The 18,807-nt window shown below is 40.8% G+C and overlaps 1 protein-coding gene across 3 annotated transcripts in view; it reads left to right on the top strand.

Moving 5' to 3' along the window:
- The window catches only part of ttc21b (tetratricopeptide repeat domain 21B), a 101,356-nt gene that overhangs the window by 23,811 nt on the left and 58,738 nt on the right, over positions 1–18,807 (top strand). For all 3 annotated transcript variants that reach the window (XR_011886454.1, XR_011886455.1, XM_072262042.1), the window contains 3 exons: positions 6,246–6,446; positions 7,059–7,188; positions 10,664–10,821. Coding sequence is in view for 1 of the 3 variants with exons in the window: in XM_072262042.1 (XP_072118143.1) it covers positions 6,246–6,446; positions 7,059–7,188; positions 10,664–10,821 (489 nt within the window). In the remaining 2 variants the exon portion in view is untranslated. The remainder of the gene's footprint in view (positions 1–6,245; positions 6,447–7,058; positions 7,189–10,663; positions 10,822–18,807) is intronic.

The raw sequence follows: 18,807 nt of genomic DNA on the forward strand, positions 1-18,807 counted from the left end.
TGTCCCAATCAAAACCAACTCTGTTAATTGAAAAATTCATGGTCTATAAAAGTTTAAGTTGGGAGCAGGACCTTGATTAAGTGAACTGCCTAATCCTGAGTAGGTCTGATTTGTAGCATACTGCCTGGATGCAGTAGTGACAAACACTTTTAATTGCACCTCATCTAAAGTTTGATAATTTTACAAAATGAATTTTAAGTATATCCTGTTTGTATGTTTATATACAATATATTAAAATTATAGTTTAAGGATATACTAAATGTAGGTTTCAGCACAATATAGCCACGTGTATGTTTACAGAATAAACAGAAGCTTTTCTCCTGAAAATTAGGTTGATAACTTTGTTTTTATTTAAAGTGCTGTGTGGTTGAAAATCTGTGTTTTTGGATACTGGCCATCAGGAAGTACAGTCAGCCCTCCTTAACCGCGAGGGATTGGTTCCCAGACTCCCCCCCCCCCCCCGCGGATACCAAGCAACACGGATGCTCAAGTCCCTTATTTAACCTGTCTCAGTGCAAGTGGACTTTAGGACCCGGGGTAGCACAGGACCCGCTGCCGTCAGTGTTTTTGTTCCGTTGACTTATAATACCTAATACAATGTAAATGCTATGTAAATTCCACAGATTCACCACTCTCTGGGAAAAACAATTTCTCCTCATCTCCATCCTAAATCCTCTCCCCTGAATCTTGAGGCAATGTCCCCTAGTTCTAGTCTCACCTACCAATGGAAACAACTTTCCTACTTCTATCTTATCTATCCCTTTCAAAATTTTGTATGTTTCTATAAGATCCGCTCTCATTCTTCTGAATTCCAGAGAGTATAGTCCCAGGCGACTCAATCTCTCCTCATAGGTTAACCCCTTCATCTCTGGAATCAACCTGGTGAACCTCCTCTGCACTGCCTCCAAAGCCAGTATATCCTTCCTCAAGTATGGAGACCAGGACTGCACACAGTACTCCAGGTGCGGCCTCACCAGTACCCTGTATAATTGCAGCATGACCTTCCTGCTCTTGAATTCAATCCCTTTAGCAATGAAGGCCAAAATTCCATTTGCCTTCTTAATAACCTGTTGTATCTGCAAGCCAACTTTTTGCGATTCATGAATAAGCACTCCCAAGTCCCTCTGCACAATAGCATGCTGCAATCTTTCAATAATAGAATCTGCTCTTCTGTTATTCCTTCCAAAGTGGGTGCAAAACTTATCTTCTATTCGTGGCAGAGGATACTGCACAGTACACAGCACCGGGTTGTTGCTCACTTTGAAATCCTCACATATGCAAATGGTTCTGGCCTTTTCTTTCTTGACCATTGGAACAGTGGACACGGCCAAATCCCTCCACTCAATCTTGGAGAGAATTCCAGAAGTCTCCCAGTTCTGAAGTTCAGCATCCACTTTAGGACACAGTGCATAAAACACTGGACAAGCTTTATGAAATCTTGGTGTTGCTGTTTCATCCAGTTCAATTCTGGCCTTCGTCCTTTTGAGTTTACCAATCACCTTCTCATTAGCATTAAGCAGCTGTGCCATTCTCTGGTTAGTGCTACCATTTGGGCTGTCGTTGCCTGTTGATGTCACACTGGGAGCTTTGATTGAGTGCCGGTCTAGTTAGATTTTTCTCAACCATTCACATCCGAAAAGTGCTGGCCCTCCACCTTTCAACACATAAGGCTCTAACTGTTGTGGTTGGCCTCCATACCTCGCATTTCCTTTCAGTTTGTCTTTGGGAGACACTTTTTTCACATGCTTGAGGCCTTGGCATAACTGAGGTTTTCTCTAATGGTATTTTAGAAAACAGTCTGTTGTACTCAGCCCCTGGGGTTATGGACAAAGCTGACCCTGTGTACAGCTCCATGTTCAGTTTTACACCAGACTCATCTATTGTGATTGAGATGATTTTGTGATTCAGTTATACTATGCAGTTATAGGCATGACAGTTCACTTTTGTCAGACTGTATATTGTTTGATTCTGTTTTATATTTGGTAACTTTATGCATTTGCTTAGTTTGTTTTGTTTGAGACTTTTCACTTGTGCTTTTTTTATCTGCCTTGCACATTCTCTCCATCTGACCCTGTCTGAGACACTTTCTGCAGACTTTATCCTTGAACTAACGTGGGTGGATTTGCCACATCAATAACATGCACCGTTCAGGGACATTTTGTGCATTTCACATTCTAACCTCCTTTTCTGCAGTTCTGCTGCATCCTTTGCTGCAGTCTCTAATGATAGAGCTACTCATGCATTGTATGTGGTGACACATATGTACTCTGATAATAAATTTTGCTTTGAATTTTTGAACTTTGAACCCTGGCACTTCTTCCCCAGTCACATCCTAGGAGTACCTTCATGAGAAGAACTGCTGCTGTTTAAGGAGATAACTTACAATAACCTTCTCAAGGACAAATATGGATGGATAATAAGCTCAAGCCTTGTCAATGCAGCTCAGATACTGAAAAAGATAATGAACTATGGAAATATCTTTAACTGCAAAAAAAGTGGATCACCACATTTTCAAAGGCCTTCAGAGATGAGCAATTGACCAAACAGTGATGCTAGTGCAAGTGTTATCTCTTGAGATTATTCAACGATGGACACAAAGTAGAACATGACATACGGGTATATCTTGACAGAATGCTCGTTGATAAGAGAAAGATACATAATAAAAAATACCTCTCCTCCGTTGTCTTTTTAAAGCATTTGAAGTTTAAAAAACAGCAGCACATTCCACTTCTACTAATATTATGGCTACATGGAGACTGCCCTCAAGGGCTGGAATCCTGACAACAGTACTGAAAATAGTTGGGAAACGAAAGAGATTGTCACTGCAGATCTGTGGTCGTTTAAAAGATATGGGTCACTCCATTTGCACTATCTGAGCTGTGCCAGCATGAATTGTCTTGGGTCAACCACAGTGCAATTACCTTTTCAATCTCCAAATAATTATGCATCAATTTTTTGTATTGAATACCTACTTTAAAAGCTGTTAAGTTTAGATCAGATTCATGTTAGGAGTTCACATCTTACCTAAAAGGGTGTACAGAATTAATAAGATACTTCTATTTAGACCATAAGATATAGGAGCAGAATTACACCATTTGGTCCATAAAGTCTGCTCCTCCATTTCATCATGGCTGATCCTTGATCCCACTTATCCCCTTCATTTGCCTTCTTGTATCCTTTGATGCCCTGACCGATCAATAAACAATCAACTTTCACCTTAAACATACCCACGGACTTGGCCTCCACCGCAGTCTGTGGCAGAGCATTCCACAGATTCACTACTTTCTGGCTAAAAAAATTTCTTCCTTACCTCAGTTCTAAAAGGTCACCCCTCAATTTTGAGGCTGTACTCTCTAGTTCTGGATACCCCAACCATATGAAACATCCTTTCCACATCCACCCTATCTAGTCCTTTCAATGTTTGGTAGGTTTCAATGAGATCCCCCACATACTCGCGGGAGGAGAAGATGGCGGCGCGACGCAGCTCGCAGCGGCCACTCAGGTGGTGATGTCTGTTATCTGTCAAGTAGGGTGCTGTGCACAATCCTGATTCGATGGAGACAGACGTGAGAGCACGGAGGAACATCTGGTGAAACTTCTGAAATTCCTGCTTCGCTGCTGCTGCTACTGCGTGATCCAGAATATCCGGAGAGGAAGGCCCCAAGTCCTCAGCTTTGCTTGTTGCTCGGTGACCGGGACAGGGTTGAAGCACTCGGCAGAGGATGGTGCTCGGTGCTCGGTGTCGGAGGGCTGGTCGGAGGCTCATAGCAGTAGAAATCATAACCAGGGCATTACATCTATATAAAAAGTGTCATAATTAGAAAAATGACACCATTAGTTTCTGCTTTTTTTTAATTTGAAGAGATAATGTGACCAAAATATAAAGTTCAAAGTAATTTTATTATCAAAGTAAATATATGCCACCATATACCACCCTGAGGTTCATTTTCTAGTGGGCATAAACAATAGTAGAATAATAACCACAACAAAATCAATGAAAGTCCGTAGACGTTTCTTTTTATATTTGCAGAAGAGAACAAACTGCAAATATAAAAAGAAACGAATAATAATAAATAATCAATAAATAAGTGATAAGTATAAAGAACATGAGATGAAGAGTCCCTGAAAGTGAGTCCAATGTAATTTTACTACATAGCCAATGAAAACACTTTCTGAAGATTATTGATTGTTGGATTAGTTTAAAATTTATTTTTTAGCTTTAATGAATGGTGTCAATTGTACTTGAGCCTGGTAACTGAGTTAGCTACGGTGTTTATAGCTGACTTAATAGATTCAAATTTCCTGCCATCAAGAATTTTTGCAGAATATATCATATGCATGTCTTCTGTGTGACTGGAAGCAGGGGTATTATTTGACAAATGGAAATTTGTACATCTCCGGAACTTATGATGAGGATGCTCATTAGCTGCCAATAGAGGTTCTCTTTTATTTTGAAAAATATACAGTGTTTCCATATGCTGCTGCTGCTGCCGTTGTGATTGGGACTGACCAGCACTAAGAGCTCTTCACATGAGCTTTCTAATTTTCTGTGAACAGTTAGGTGACTCCTCCATATTAGGAACAAACTGATCGAAAAAATTGTATAGTATCTAACATATTCATGCTCAGATGGTTCTCTTAGAGCTATTTATTCTTCATCAATGAATTACACTGGAAATACAGTAGATTCAGGTTAATTAGGGCACCAGCTTTTTTGGGATAACTCTTAAAGCAGGGATTCCCAACCTGGGGTCCATTGACGCCTTGCTTAATGGTATTGGTCCATCGCATTAAAAAGGTTGGGAACCCCTCTCAAAGAATAAAAACAAAGCAAGAAAATAGCTTTGTTTATTTGGGACACTATGCCACTTAATTGGAAGAGGAGACTGTTGCCAAACTAGCATCAGTCGTCTGCCCTGTGGGGCTATTCGACCCTACACCATGCTTAGAATGAACAGTTTTAAATAGTGTCGGTTCAAAGGTTCATTTATTATCAAAGTATGTATGCAGTATATAACTCTTTGAGATTCTTCTTCTCCAGATAGCCATAAAACCAAGAAAAACCATGGTAGTTAAGAAAGAAACAGCAACATTCCCCCCACCCCGCTGCACAAAAAAGAATGGCAACACGATCATCAGTCCCCCAAACCCCGCTTTCCCCGCACAAAGAAACTAACAAAAACGCAACAAGAATATCGACCCCCCCCGTCCCCCTCCCCCTCACAAAAAAGTGAGAAATAATGGTTGTGTGTGTTTGTGTTCAAAAAGCAGTGATCTTTGGCACTGATAGTTGGTGAGAAATAAGCAGTAGGACAATTCAGAATTGTTTTGCTTACTGCAGTTTCAAGCATTCAGGCTTTGGAGATGTCAGAAATGGCCGGGGGGGGGGGAGGGGGAATGAAACGATTTCACTATTTCAACAAATTAGGAACTACAAAGAATTTGAAGGTATCATCAATCATCTTAAATGTTACAATGAAAATAAAGGTTTGAAAGGTGCAACCATAGAACACATTATATGAAAGCAGTCCGTTATCTGCACTAGGTGTCTTTGCTGATTTTGTTTATTTATTTACAGTCAGGCAAAAGAAGATGACAGCATACACTGGATGAATTCCTCTGGCAACGGTCTCCTCTTCCAATTAAGTGGCATAGTGTCCCAAATGTTGTCATCGAGTCGTCATCGACTCATGGTGACCTCATTGATAGTGTAGTTATCCATAGGCCTTCTTTGGGAAGATAATGAAAGTATCTTCTGCACAGATACTGCTGCTGCCCAAGTTGCTACAAGGCCAGATTCGAACTCAGGACCATCTGCCTCGAAGTCCAGTGCTGATACCACTACACCCCGGCCAGCCCATTATAGAATCTATACACAATTTTATAATACTGTCATAGTAATGGTGGTGTTCTATTTTGTTCTGCATTTCTTTTCAATAAATGATTTGTTACTCAATTAAATGGTAGTTTGCCTTTTTTATACCGTTGTAACTATTTCCATGAAGCAGCTAATTGGGACAGCACACTTAATTGGGTCAAGATGTACGAGTCCTGATGTGTCCCAATTAACAGAATCCACTGTATATAGCTTGGGAAAAATGAATTAAAGAATTTGTGTGTTGGATCTGCCCCTATTATTATATGTAATATTTACTTTGCATTTAAGAATTGTATTATTGATTGGAAAATCGCTTTCTAAATATATTTTTCTGCTAGAACAATAAAACGTTCTTTTTTTTCCACAGGAATTGTCATTCTTGTGTGCAATTTTGGCAGTGAAAAAGCATAAAGGACAAGAAGAAGTTATTAATTTGCTAAATGATGCCGTTGACACTCATTTTTCATCATTACATGGCCTACCACTTGGAATTCATTACTATGAAAAATTAAATCCTGATTTTTTATTAGAAATTATTCATGAATATCTTGCCTTCTGCCCCACGCAGGTAAAAATTTTAAATTAATATATACAGAACTATAACTGGAAGTACAAGGAATGTATTTTTTAAAATATACATTTGATCCAAATGTGGAAAGGGCAACTTTATCTATAAAGAATAATAGTGCTGCTTTATAATTTGAGAATAACAAAATGATTTATACAATATGCAAACAACAGAAAATTTGCAGATGCTGAAAATTCAAGCAACGCACACACAAAGTTGTTCCAGTATTTTGTGTGTGTTGCTTATACAGTATGTATTGACTACTGATAGTACCAGTTATTAAAATAATTTTGAAGTATACTGCTTGTTGTTGAAAGCTACCAAGAAGCAAACTGGAGATTATTGAAAAAGATGTATTACCACAGAGCTGATTTGCACTATTGCAACTGTTCAGTGCTAACTCAATGTGTAAAGCAAAGAAATTCTTCAAATGAAATTTCATTTTCTATTCAGTACTGGGCATCAAATAAATATGAAACTCCATGTCTTCTGTTTTCAAACTCATCAGTGTTTCTTTAAATGTTTTGCTTTAAATTTGTTTGGTATATTTTATTGAAAAGCAATGTAATTTTGATATTCTTATGTTTTCTCTAATTGTGACATCTTTTTCAGCCTTCATCTCCTGGTCAACCTCTTTCTCCATTGCTGAAACAATGCGCTTCAGTGCTGGAGACCATAGTGAAGACTATGCCAGGATTAATAGAAGCTGCTTTTTTCATGGCCAGAGTCAAGTATTTGGCAGGTATTTATGCTGCTTTATTAATACCTGTGTGATAAGGGGAGAAATAATTATTCAATTTGCTTATTCATAAGAACATAAGAAATAGGAGCAGGAGTAGGCCATCCGGTCCATCGAGCCTACCCCACCATTCAACAAGATCATGGCTGATCTGTCCGTAAACTCAGCTCCATCTCCCTGCCTTTTCTCCATAATCCTTAATTCCCTTACTATGTAAAAACTTATCTAACTGTATCTTAAATATATTTAGTGAAGAAGCCTCAACTGCTCCCCGGGCAGAGAATTCCACAGATTCACCACTCCCAGAAACAATTTCTCCTCATCTCCGTCCTAAATCTTCTCCCCTGAATCATGAGGCAATGTCCCCTAGTTCTAGTCTCACCTACCAATGGAAGCAACTTTCCTACTTCTATCTTATCTATCCCTTTCAAAATTTTGTATGTTTCTATAAGATCCGCCCTCTTTCTTCTGAATTCCAGAGAGTATAGTCCCAGGCAACTCAATCTCTCCTCTCAGGTTAACCCCTTCATCCCTGGAATCAACCTGGTGAACCTCCTCTGCACTGCCTCCAAAGCCAGTATATCCTTCCTCAAGTGTGGAGACCAGAACTGCACACAGTACTCCAGGTGTGGCCTCACCAGTACCCTGTATGGTTGCAGCATTCCCTCCCTGTTCTTGAATTCAATCCCTCTAGCAATGAAGGCCAACATTCCGTTTGCCTTCCTAATAACCTGTTGTACCTGGAAGCCAACTTTTTGCGATTCATGAACAAGCACTCCCAAGTCCCTCTGCATAACAGCATGCCAGACCTTGGCCCACTCACTTAACCTATCTATATCCCTCTGCAGACTCTCTACGTCCCCTGTACAATTTGCTTTTCCACTCAGTTTAGTGTCATCAGCAAATTTTGCTACGCTACACTCAGTCCCCTCTTCCAAATCATCAATGTAAATGGTAAACAGCTGCGGGCCCAGCACCGTCCCCTGCGGCATCCCACTCACCACAGACTGCCAACCAGAGAAACACCCATTTATACCAACTCTCTGCCTTCTATTGGTTAACCAATCCACTATCCATGCCAATACACTTCCTCCGACTCCATGCATCCATAACTTATTTATAAGTCTCTTGTGCGGCACCTTATTGAACGCCTTCTGGAAATCCACCTATAGGACATCCACCTGTTCCCCTCTATCCACTGCACTCATTATGTCCTCAAAGAACTCCAGTAAGATTGTCAAACAGGACCTGCCCTTTCTGAACCCATGCTGCGTCTGTCTAATGGAACCACTCCTTTCTAAATGTTTCACTGTTTCTTCCTTAATGACAGCTTCAAGCATTTTCCCGACTACAGATGTTAAGCTAACTGGCCTATAGTTGCCCATCTTTTGCCTATATCCTTTTTAAAAAAGTGGCGTGATATTTGCTGTCTTGCAATCCCCCGGGACCTATAGAGAGTTTTGATAAATGATTACCAACGCATCTACTATAACCTCCGCCAATTCCTTCAGCACCCTGGGATGCATCCCATCAGGACCAGGGGACTTATCTACCTTCAGGCCTTCTAGTTTGCTCATCACTATCTCTTTAGTGACAGTGATTTTATCGAGGTCCTCAGCTCCCATTTCGTCCATAACATCCTTCTTTGGCATATTAGATGTGTCCTCCACCGTGAAGACCGACACAAAATAGTCGTTCAATGCCTCAGCCATTTCCTTATCACCCAATATCAATTTCCCCTTCTGTCTTCCAAGGGACCTACGTTGACTTTAGCCACCCTCTTCGGCTTTATATATTTATAAAAACTTTTGCTATCTGTTTTTGTATTTTGTGCTAATTGACTTTCATACTCTATCTTCCCTTTCCTTATTTCTTGTTTAGTTGTTCTCTGTTGCTTTTTATAGTTTTCCCAATCCTCCAGTCTCCCACTACTCTTTACGACTTTGTACACATGAGCTTTTACTGTCATGCTATCTTTTATTTCCTCAGTTATCCAAGACTGGCTCTCCCCATACTTACTGTCCTTACTTTTGACTGGAATATACTTTTGTTGAACACTGTGAAAAATCTTCTTTGAAAGTATTCCACTGTTCCTCAACTGTCCTACCAAATAGCCTGTGCTCCCAATCCACATTAGCCAACTCCTCCCTCATCCCATTGTAGTCTCCCTTGTTCAAGCATAATACACTAGATTTAGACCTATTTCATCCTCCAACTGAATGTGAAATTCAATCATACTATGATCACTCTTTCCAAGAGGATCCCTGACTACAAGATCGTTAATCTTACCTGTCTCATTGCACAGGACTAGATCTAAGATAGTATTTTCCCTTGTAGGTTCACTAACATGCTGCTCAGGAAAGCCATCACGGATGCATTCTATGAAATCCTCCTCAAGACTTCCTTGACCAACCTGATTCACCCAATCTATGTAGAAGTTAAAATCCCCCATGACAACTGCTGTTCTTTTCTTACAAGCCTCAGTTATTTCTTGGTTAATCGCCTCTGTCACTGCAATATTTTTATTAGGTGGCCTATAGACAACACCCACCAGTGATTTTCTTTGCCTTTACTATTCTTAATCTCTACCCAGATGGACTCAACATTCTGCTCCGTAGATCTTATATCATCTCTCACAATCGCCCTGATCTCATCCCTAATCAAGAGCACCATCCCACCTCTGCCTTCCTGCCTATCTTTCCATATTACCTGATACCCTTGGATATTTAATTCCCAGTCATCTCCATCTTGCAACCAGGTTTCTGTAATGGCCACTAAATCATATGCCTTGGTACTGATCTGTGCCGCAAGTTCACTAACCTTGTTTCTAATCCTACGGGCATTTAGTTAAAGTGCCCTTATACTCATTGTCCTTTTAGAATCTAGTGACCTATGCAACTTTTGCTTTTTACTTTTATGCACTCTACTCTTACTTTTTTCTTCACTAACTCTAGTTTTGGTCTCTGCATCACTTCCCTCTTCTTTCCCATCCCCCTGCCATATTAGTTTAAGGCCTCCCCAATAGCACTAGCAAACAATCTTCCTAGGACATTGATCCCGGCACTGCCCAGATGTAGACCGTCCGGACGATTCCTGCCCCAGAAATGATTCTGAGATCATTAACCCTTCCATGATCTGCAGAAGCATGAAACTGCTTAAATAAAGGATTGCCAAAAATTTACAAATTCAGATGAAAGATTTTCTAGATACATATTTCTATCAACTCTCAGGGCTATTGAGACTTCCACTGTCTGTCATATGTAGAGATGACCGTAAGACAAAAATCTTGCTAATAATATAGACATCTTTACATTAAATGAACTATATCTGCAGTCAACTTGCATAAATTGTTGCAGCAGGAGACTTAAGAACTGCTTGAACAGATTCCTTAACTGTAGTGGAATATTGTTTCGAACTGAAAATGCTGCAAGAAGCACTGGATTTGAACTTGTATAGTTCTTGCTTTATTCTTTAACAGGTGATATTGATGCTGCCCAAATCAACCTGCAACATTGCTTAGAACAGAATCCTTCATTTGCCGATGCCCATCTCCTGATGGCTCAAGTTCACTTATCTCAGGAAAATTTTAAACTTTGCTCCCATTCCTTGGAAATGTGTTTGAGTTATAACTTTGAGGTAAGAAATCAAGTGCAGTAGTCAAATTACTGAGTGGTTTACTACATTAAAAAAAAATCTCTTTAGTTTTTAAAAATTATTAAGTATAATTAATTTAGCAAGAAATAAAAAGAACTAGACTACTGATAAAATGTCATGCTATTTCATGAATCATGCTTTTTATGTATCACCCAGAAGAATTATTAATATTATTTCCTTACTAAATTAAGCAGAAGAAAGACAAAAATATTGTGTTATGATAGGAATCAATATTATTTTACTATAGCGTCTAAATATCCAGATGGGAACAAAAACATTAAAAATAAGCAATATAATTTTCTATTCTACACAAAGCAAGAAAGAGCATTGACTGTGTGGAGTGTGCAGCAAATCTTAGATTATATTTTCTTGCTCTTTTTATATGCACTGGAGGGTTGACGTTTTCTTTGTATGGCTTCCATGATGTTTCTTTGTTTTGTGGTTGCCTGTGAGAGGATGAATATCTGAGTTGCATTTTGTATACATACTTTGATTAAAAATATACTTTGAATCTGAATACTCAAGATAAATCTAACAACACTTATTTTATGATAGTTGAGTACTGTATCATGACAGGATAAATAACCACCACAAGGGTGTACCTTTCATCTATACTTTTCTGATTAGAGATAAAAATAAAAAATGCACCTTGTAAAACAAATACAAAGTTTAACATTTCAGATTTAATCAGAATATCGGTCTCATTTTTCTGTAAATTGGCTTAAGCTATTTAGTAATAGACAACTTCTGAATGGAGCAGAAAATTGTGGGTTGTTGGAAAATAATCTCACTTATGAAATTAGAAATGTTTATGAAGAAGCTGTGAAAGATTAGCCTGAGGAAGCTTCTGTGAGGAACTTCTGCCTGCACTCTTCTGGGTTTATGATAACAGGCTTCAGTCACTGTCCATCATATTAAACAAAAGATAGAGGAGAAGAAGTAAGTTGTAGTCACTAGAATCTGCACCATCATAAGACCATTGCTCATCCCCTTTCCTTCCTAACCCCTATATTCATTGATTTCCTCAAAGGATAGATATCCATCAGTCTCTGACTAATTCAGTGACTATCCTCTGAAGTAGAAAATTTCAAAGAATAAGGACCCATTGAATGACAAATCTTTTTCTCATCTCAAATCAGTCATTACTTATTCTGAGACAATATTCCCCTATTGTATACTCACCCAGAGAAGGGAAAATTGTCATTTGGTATCCAGGTGGTCAAGTAGTATCAGAATTTTACATTTTAAGAGATTACCTCTTCAAAATTCCAATGCATCTCTCCCCAGGGGTCGGACACCTCAACCTAGGAATTATCCTGATGATTATTTGAAAATGTTGCAGGAAGTACTAGAAAAGAATATGTTTCCCAGTTGCAAGAAGACTTGTTCTCTTTATCTCAACTTCTTCTATTAATGGCCAACATACCTTTTGCCTTCAGAATTGCTCATTGTACGCAGTTTCTCAACATTGAACAAAATACTAGCGTCAAAATTCTACCAGGCAGAATCAGAAAATTATTTGTGAAATATTCAAAGGTTCAAAGTACATTTATATTATCAAAGTATGTATACAGAGTATAACTCTTGAGACTCGTCCTCCCACGGGCAGCCACGAAACAAAGAGACACCGTGGAGCCCATTCAAAGAAAACATTAAACTCCCAAAGTGCATAAAAACCACAAAATGTAATCTAAGATTTGCTGCACACTCCCCACAGTCAATGCTTTTCTGTGTGATTTTGACATAGTACATGTGGGGAAGCATGGACATATGGATGGATGCCTTGCAGGTGCAAACATGGACATGACCATGTCTTTCATGCACATTTTTGAGGCTTGGCTTTTTGTTTTGGATACCTGCCAGAACGGATTGGAAGTTGTGGACTGGAAGCAAGTTATTTACAAACTCAGAGCAACATATACAAAATGCTTTATGAACTCAGCAGGCCAGGCATTTTCAGTGGAAAAGAATAAACAGTCGACGTTTCAGAGCGAGACCCTTCATCGGGACTGGAAATGAAGGGGAGAAGTCAACGTAAGAAGGTGGGAGGAGGGGAGCATGAAGAATAAGGTAGCAGATGATAGGTGAAATCGAGGGAAGGGAGAGGGGGAAGTAAAGAGCTTGGAAGTTGCTTGAATGAAAGAGATAAAGGGCTGGAGAAGGGGAAATCTGATAGGAGAGGACAGAAGACCATGGAAGAAAGGGAAGCTGGAGGAACAACAGAGGGGGTGATAGGCAAGTAAGAAGTGAAGGTGTGAGTGGGAAACACAAATGAGGAAAAGTGAAAGAGAGGAGGTGGGGCAATTCTGACTTTTTCGAATGGGAAGTAGAATTGAAATGAGTGGCCAAAACACATTTTGAGCTCATTATAAACTCATTTGAATTTAAATGTTATCCTCATGGTGACCTCATGAATGTCTCTTCCCTTTATGCTGTGACTGCACCAGCACTCTAACTTGATCCCTACTATGTTTTTTCACTCCCCAAGTAAATGAGAGTGAGCTCTCCCTCCTCCAACCCATTAATGACCTACCTTTGCAGTCCCAAACACTCCCCAAAATTTGTCCAGCTCTCTTCTTTCCCCAACCACACGCTTCCTCCGTGATTAACTTTACAGCTCTGAAAGCTGGACCCTCAACATTCCTGTTTTCTTCCGTTTCTTCTGTACCTTCTGCTGTGACAAAGGAAAGACATTTAAGTGGAGCCAGTAAGGGAGCAATCATTCTGTTGGGAGTATTCTATATACTGCCCAATATCAACATGATTACTGAGGAGCAGATCAGTAGGCAGATTTTGAAAAGGTGCTAAGTGACAAGAGTTGTTCTCATGGCTGATTTCAACTTCCCTAATATTGACTGACACCTCCTTAGGGCAAGAGCTGCACTTGGGGCTGAATTTGTTAGGTGTATCTAGAAAGGATTCCAGCACAATGCGTGGACAAGCCAACTAAAAGAGAGGCCATACTGGATTTAGTACTTGGCAATGAAACTGGGCCAGTGACAGATCATTTTGTGGGCAGGCATTTCAGAGACAGTGACCAGAAATCCTGGTGATTAGCATGGACAAGGACACAAGCAGACAGTATAGGATGGTACTGGGGGTCAGCTGATTACGATGCTGTAAGGCAGGAACTTGGAAACAGATGTGGATTATGTTTAGGGAGTACTTGCATGGGGTTCTGGATAGGTTTGTCACATTGAGGCGGGAACGGATAGTAAACCACAACACCATAAGACATCGGAGCAGAACAAAGTCATTTGGCCCATCGAGAACGTTGTAGGCACTATGTTTGATAAGAGAGGTAAACATAGAAAACCTACAGCACAATACAGGCCCTTCGGCCCACAAAGCTGTGCCGAACATGTCCTTACCTTAGAAGTTACCTCAGGTTATCCATAGCCCTCTATTTTTCTAAGCTCCATACACCTATCCAGGAGTCTCTTAAAAGACCCTATCGTTTCCACCTCCACCACCGCCGCCGGCAGCCCACTCCACGCACTCACCACTTCCAAGCACCTTAAAACTGTGTCCTCTCTGCTAGCCATCTCAGCCCTGGGAAAAAGCCTCTGACTATCCACATGATCAATGCCTCTCATTATCTTGTATACCTCTATCACGTCACCTCTCATCCTCCATCGCTCCAAGGAGAAAGGCCGAGTTTACTCAATCTATTCTCATAGGGCGTGCTCCCCGATCCAGGCAACATCCTTGTAAATCTCCTCTGCACACTTTCTATGGTTTCCTCATCCTTCCTGGAGTGAGCTGACCAGAACTGAGCACAGTATTCCAAGTGGGGTCTGACCAAGGTCCTATATAGCTGCAACATTACCTCTCGGCTCTTAAACTCAATCTCACGATTGATGAAGGCCAATGCACTGTATGCTGCCTTAACCACAGAGTCAACCTACCCAGCAACTTCGAGTGTCCTATGGACTCAGACTCCAAGATGCTCTGATCATCCACACTGCCAAGAGTCTTACCATTAATACTATATTCTGCCATCATATTTGATCTACCAAATTGAACCACCTCACACTAATCTGGATTGAACTCCATCTGCCACTTCTCAGCCCAGTTTTGCATCCTATCAATGTCCCGCTATAACCTCTGGCAGCCCTCCACACTAACCACAACACCCCCAACCTTTGTGTCATAGCAAATTTACTAACCCGTCCCTCCACTTTCTCATCCAGATCATTTATAAAAATCACAAAGAGTAGCGGTCCCAGAACAAATCCCTGAGGGACACCACTGGTCACTGATCTCCTTGCAGAATATGACCCGTCTACAATCACTCTTTGCCTTCTGTGGGCAAGCCAGTTCTGGATCAACAAAGCAATGTCCCCTTGGATCCCATGCCTCCTTACTTTCTCAATAAGCCTGGCATGGGTTACCTTATCAAATGCCTTGCTGAAATCCATATACACTACATCCACTGCTCTACTCCACTACATCAATGTGTTTAGTCACATCCTCAAGAAATTTAATCAGGTTCATAAGGCACAACCTGCCTTTGACAAAGTCATGCTGACTATTCCTAATCATATTATGCCTCTCCAAATGTTCATAAGTCCTGCCTCTCAGGATCTTTTCCATCAGCCTACCAACTACTGAAGTAAGACTCACTGGTCTATAATTTCCTGAGCTATCTCTACTCCCTTTCTTAAATAAGGGAACAACATCTGCAACCCTCCAATCCTCTGGTACCTCTCCTGTCCCCATTGATGATGCAAAGATCATCGCCAGAGGCTCAGCAATCTTCTCCCTTGCCTCCCATAGTAGCCTGGAGTATATCTCGTGCGGTCCCAATGACTTATCCAACTTGATGCTTTCCAAAAGCTCCAGCATATCCTCTTCCTTAATATCTACATACTCAAGCTTTTCAGTCCGCTGTAAGTCATCCCTACACTCGCCAAGATCCTTTTCCGTAATGAATACTGAAGCAAAGTATTCATTAAGTACCTCTGCTATCTCTTCCAGTTCCATACACACTTTTCCACTGTCAGACTTGATTGGTCCTATTCTCTCACGTCTTATCTTCTTGCTCTTCATATACTTGTAGAATGCCTTGGGGTTTTCCTTAATCCTGTCTGCCAAGGTCTTCTCATGGCCCCTTCTGGCTCTCCTAATTTCTTTCTTAAGCTCCTTCCTGCTAGCCTTATAATCTTCTAGATCTCTATCATTACCTAGTTTTTTGAACCTTTCGTAAGCTATTCTTTTCTTCTTGACTAGATTTACATCAGCCTTTGTACACCATGGTTCCTGTACCCTACCATCCTTTCCCTGTTTCATTGGAATGTACCTGTGCAGAACTCCACACAAATATCCCGTGAACATTTACCACATTTCTTCCGTACATTTCCCTGAGAACATCTGTTTTCAATTTATGCTTTCAAGTTCCTGCCTGATAGCTTCATATTTTCCCTTGCTCCAATTAAATGTTTCCCTAACTTGTCTGTTCCCATCCCTCTCCAATGCTATGATAAAGGAGATAGAATTGTGATCACTATCTCAAAAGTGCTTTCCCAGTGAGAGACCTGACACCTGGCCAGGTTCATTTCCCAATACCAGATCAAGTACAGCCTCTCCTCTTGTAGGTTTATCTACATATGGTGTCAAGAAACCTTCCTGAACACACCTAACAAACTTCACCCCATCTAAACCCCTCACTCTAGAGAGATGCCAAGCAATATTTGGGAAATTAGAATCTCCCACCACAACAACCCTGTTATTATTACACCTTTCCAGAATCTGTCTCCCTATCTGCTCCTCGGTGTCCCTTTTGCTGTAGGGTGATCTATAAAAAATACCTAGTAGAGTTATTGACCCCTTCCTGTTTCTAACTTCCACCCACAGAGACTCTGTAGACAATCCCTCCATGACTTCCTCCTTTTCTGCAGCCGTGACACTATCTCCAATCAACAGTGCCACGCTCCCAACCGTTTTGCCTCCCTCCCTGCCCTTTCTGAAACATCTAAAGACGGTAAAAAAGAAAAAGGAAGCATGCTTAAGGTCTTGGAACAAAAAAAGTTAGTAGCCAGGAGAGAGCTTAAGAAGGGACTTAGAAAAGCCAGAAGGGGACTTCAGAAGGATTAAGAAAAACCTAAAGGCATTCTACATGTATATGAAGAACAGGATGACTGGAATGAGGGCGTGGCTGATCAGGTATTACAGAGGAAATGTGCCTAGAAGTGGAGGAGGTAGGAGAGGTCCTTTATGAATACTTTGTTTCAGTATTCACCAGAGAGTGATATCTTGGCGAATGTGGGGTCAGTGGAGAACAAAAAATATGCTGGAACATGTCAGATAGGCTGGATGAGATATAACCCAGGTTACCCTGGGAAGGGAGGGAAAAGTGGTACCAGAAGATTGTAAGATGATCAATGTTACTCATTTACTCAAGAAAGGTATTAGAGAAATCCTAGGATTTATAAACTAGTGAGTGTTACATCAGAGGTGGCAAACTAGTGGAGAGGATTCTTAGAGAAACATTCTTATTAGGGATAGTCAGCATGGCTTTTTTAGGAGGAGGTCCTGCCTTACGAGCTTGATTGACTTTTTCAAGAAAGTGATAGATTAGATTAGATTAGATTAGATTATGAGGGCACTCAGTCCTCTTTTATTGTCATTTAGAAATGAATGCATTAAAAAATGATACAATGTTCCTTCAGAAAGATATTACAGAAACACAGGACAAACCAAGACTAAAACTGACAAAACTACATAATTATAACATATAGTTACAACAGTGCAAAGCAATACCATAATTTGATAAAGAGCAGACCATGGGCACGGTAAAAAAAAAGTCTCAAATCCCGATAGCCTCATCTTCTCACGCAGACCGTAGAAGGGAGAAACTCTCCCTGCCATGAACCGCCAGGCGCCGCAAACTTGCCGATGCAGCACCATTGGAAGCACTCGACCGCAGCGGACTCTGAGTCCGTCCGAAAACTTCAAGCCGTTGACCAGCCCTCCGACACCGAGCACCGAGCACCATCCTCTGCTGAGCGCTTTGATCCCGCCCCAGCTGCCGAGCAACAAGCAAAGCCGAGGACTCGGGGCCTTCCCCTCCAGAGATTCTGGACCACACAGTAGCAGTGGCAGCGAAGCAGGCATTTCTGAAGTTTCACTAGATGTTCTCCCGTGCTCTCACGTCTGTCTCCATCAAATCAGGATTGTGCATGGCACCCTACTTGACAGATAACAGACATCACCACCGGAGTGGCCGCTGCGAGCTGCTTCGCGCCTCTATCTTCTCCTGCTCCTCATTTCCTTGAAAAAGCAGTGTGGTTGATGCAGTGTACATCGATTTTAGTAAGGCGTTTGGCAAGGATCCCCATGGTAGGCTCATTCCAAAAGTCAGAAGGCATGGCATCTAGGGAAACTTCTTGTGATTTTTTAAAATTACTTAGATGTGCAAGTGAAGGGCTAGGTTAGTAAATTTGCAAATAACATAAAGGTTGGTGGTGGTTTGGATAATGTAGAGGGTTATCGTAGTTGGCAATAATGGGACATTGATAGGATGCAGAACTGAGCTGAAAAGAGGCAGATGGAGTTCAATCTGGTAAAGTGTGAATTGATACATTTTAGAAGGTTGAGCTGAAAGACACAGTACAGGTTTAATGGTTGGATTCTTAGCCATGTGGAGAAGCAGAGTGCTCTTGAGGGTCCATGACCATGGATCATCCAATGTTACCCTGCAAGTTGGTCGGGTGGTTAAGAAGGCATGTGGTGTGTTGATCTTCATTAGTCAGGGGATTGTGTTCAAGAGATGCAAGGTAATATTGCAGCTCTATAAAATTCTGGTTAGGCCACATTTGGAGTATTATGTTTATTTTGGGTCACCTCATTATAGGAAGGATATGAAATCTTTGGAGTAGGGGTTTCCAACCTGGGTCCATGGACCGCTTGCTAAATAGTATTGGTGCATGGCGTAAAAAAGGTTAGGAATCCCTGCTTTAGAGAGAG

This window comes from Mobula birostris, chromosome 6 (assembly GCF_030028105.1).
Source record: "Mobula birostris isolate sMobBir1 chromosome 6, sMobBir1.hap1, whole genome shotgun sequence".
Classification (NCBI taxonomy): domain Eukaryota; kingdom Metazoa; phylum Chordata; class Chondrichthyes; order Myliobatiformes; family Myliobatidae; genus Mobula; species Mobula birostris.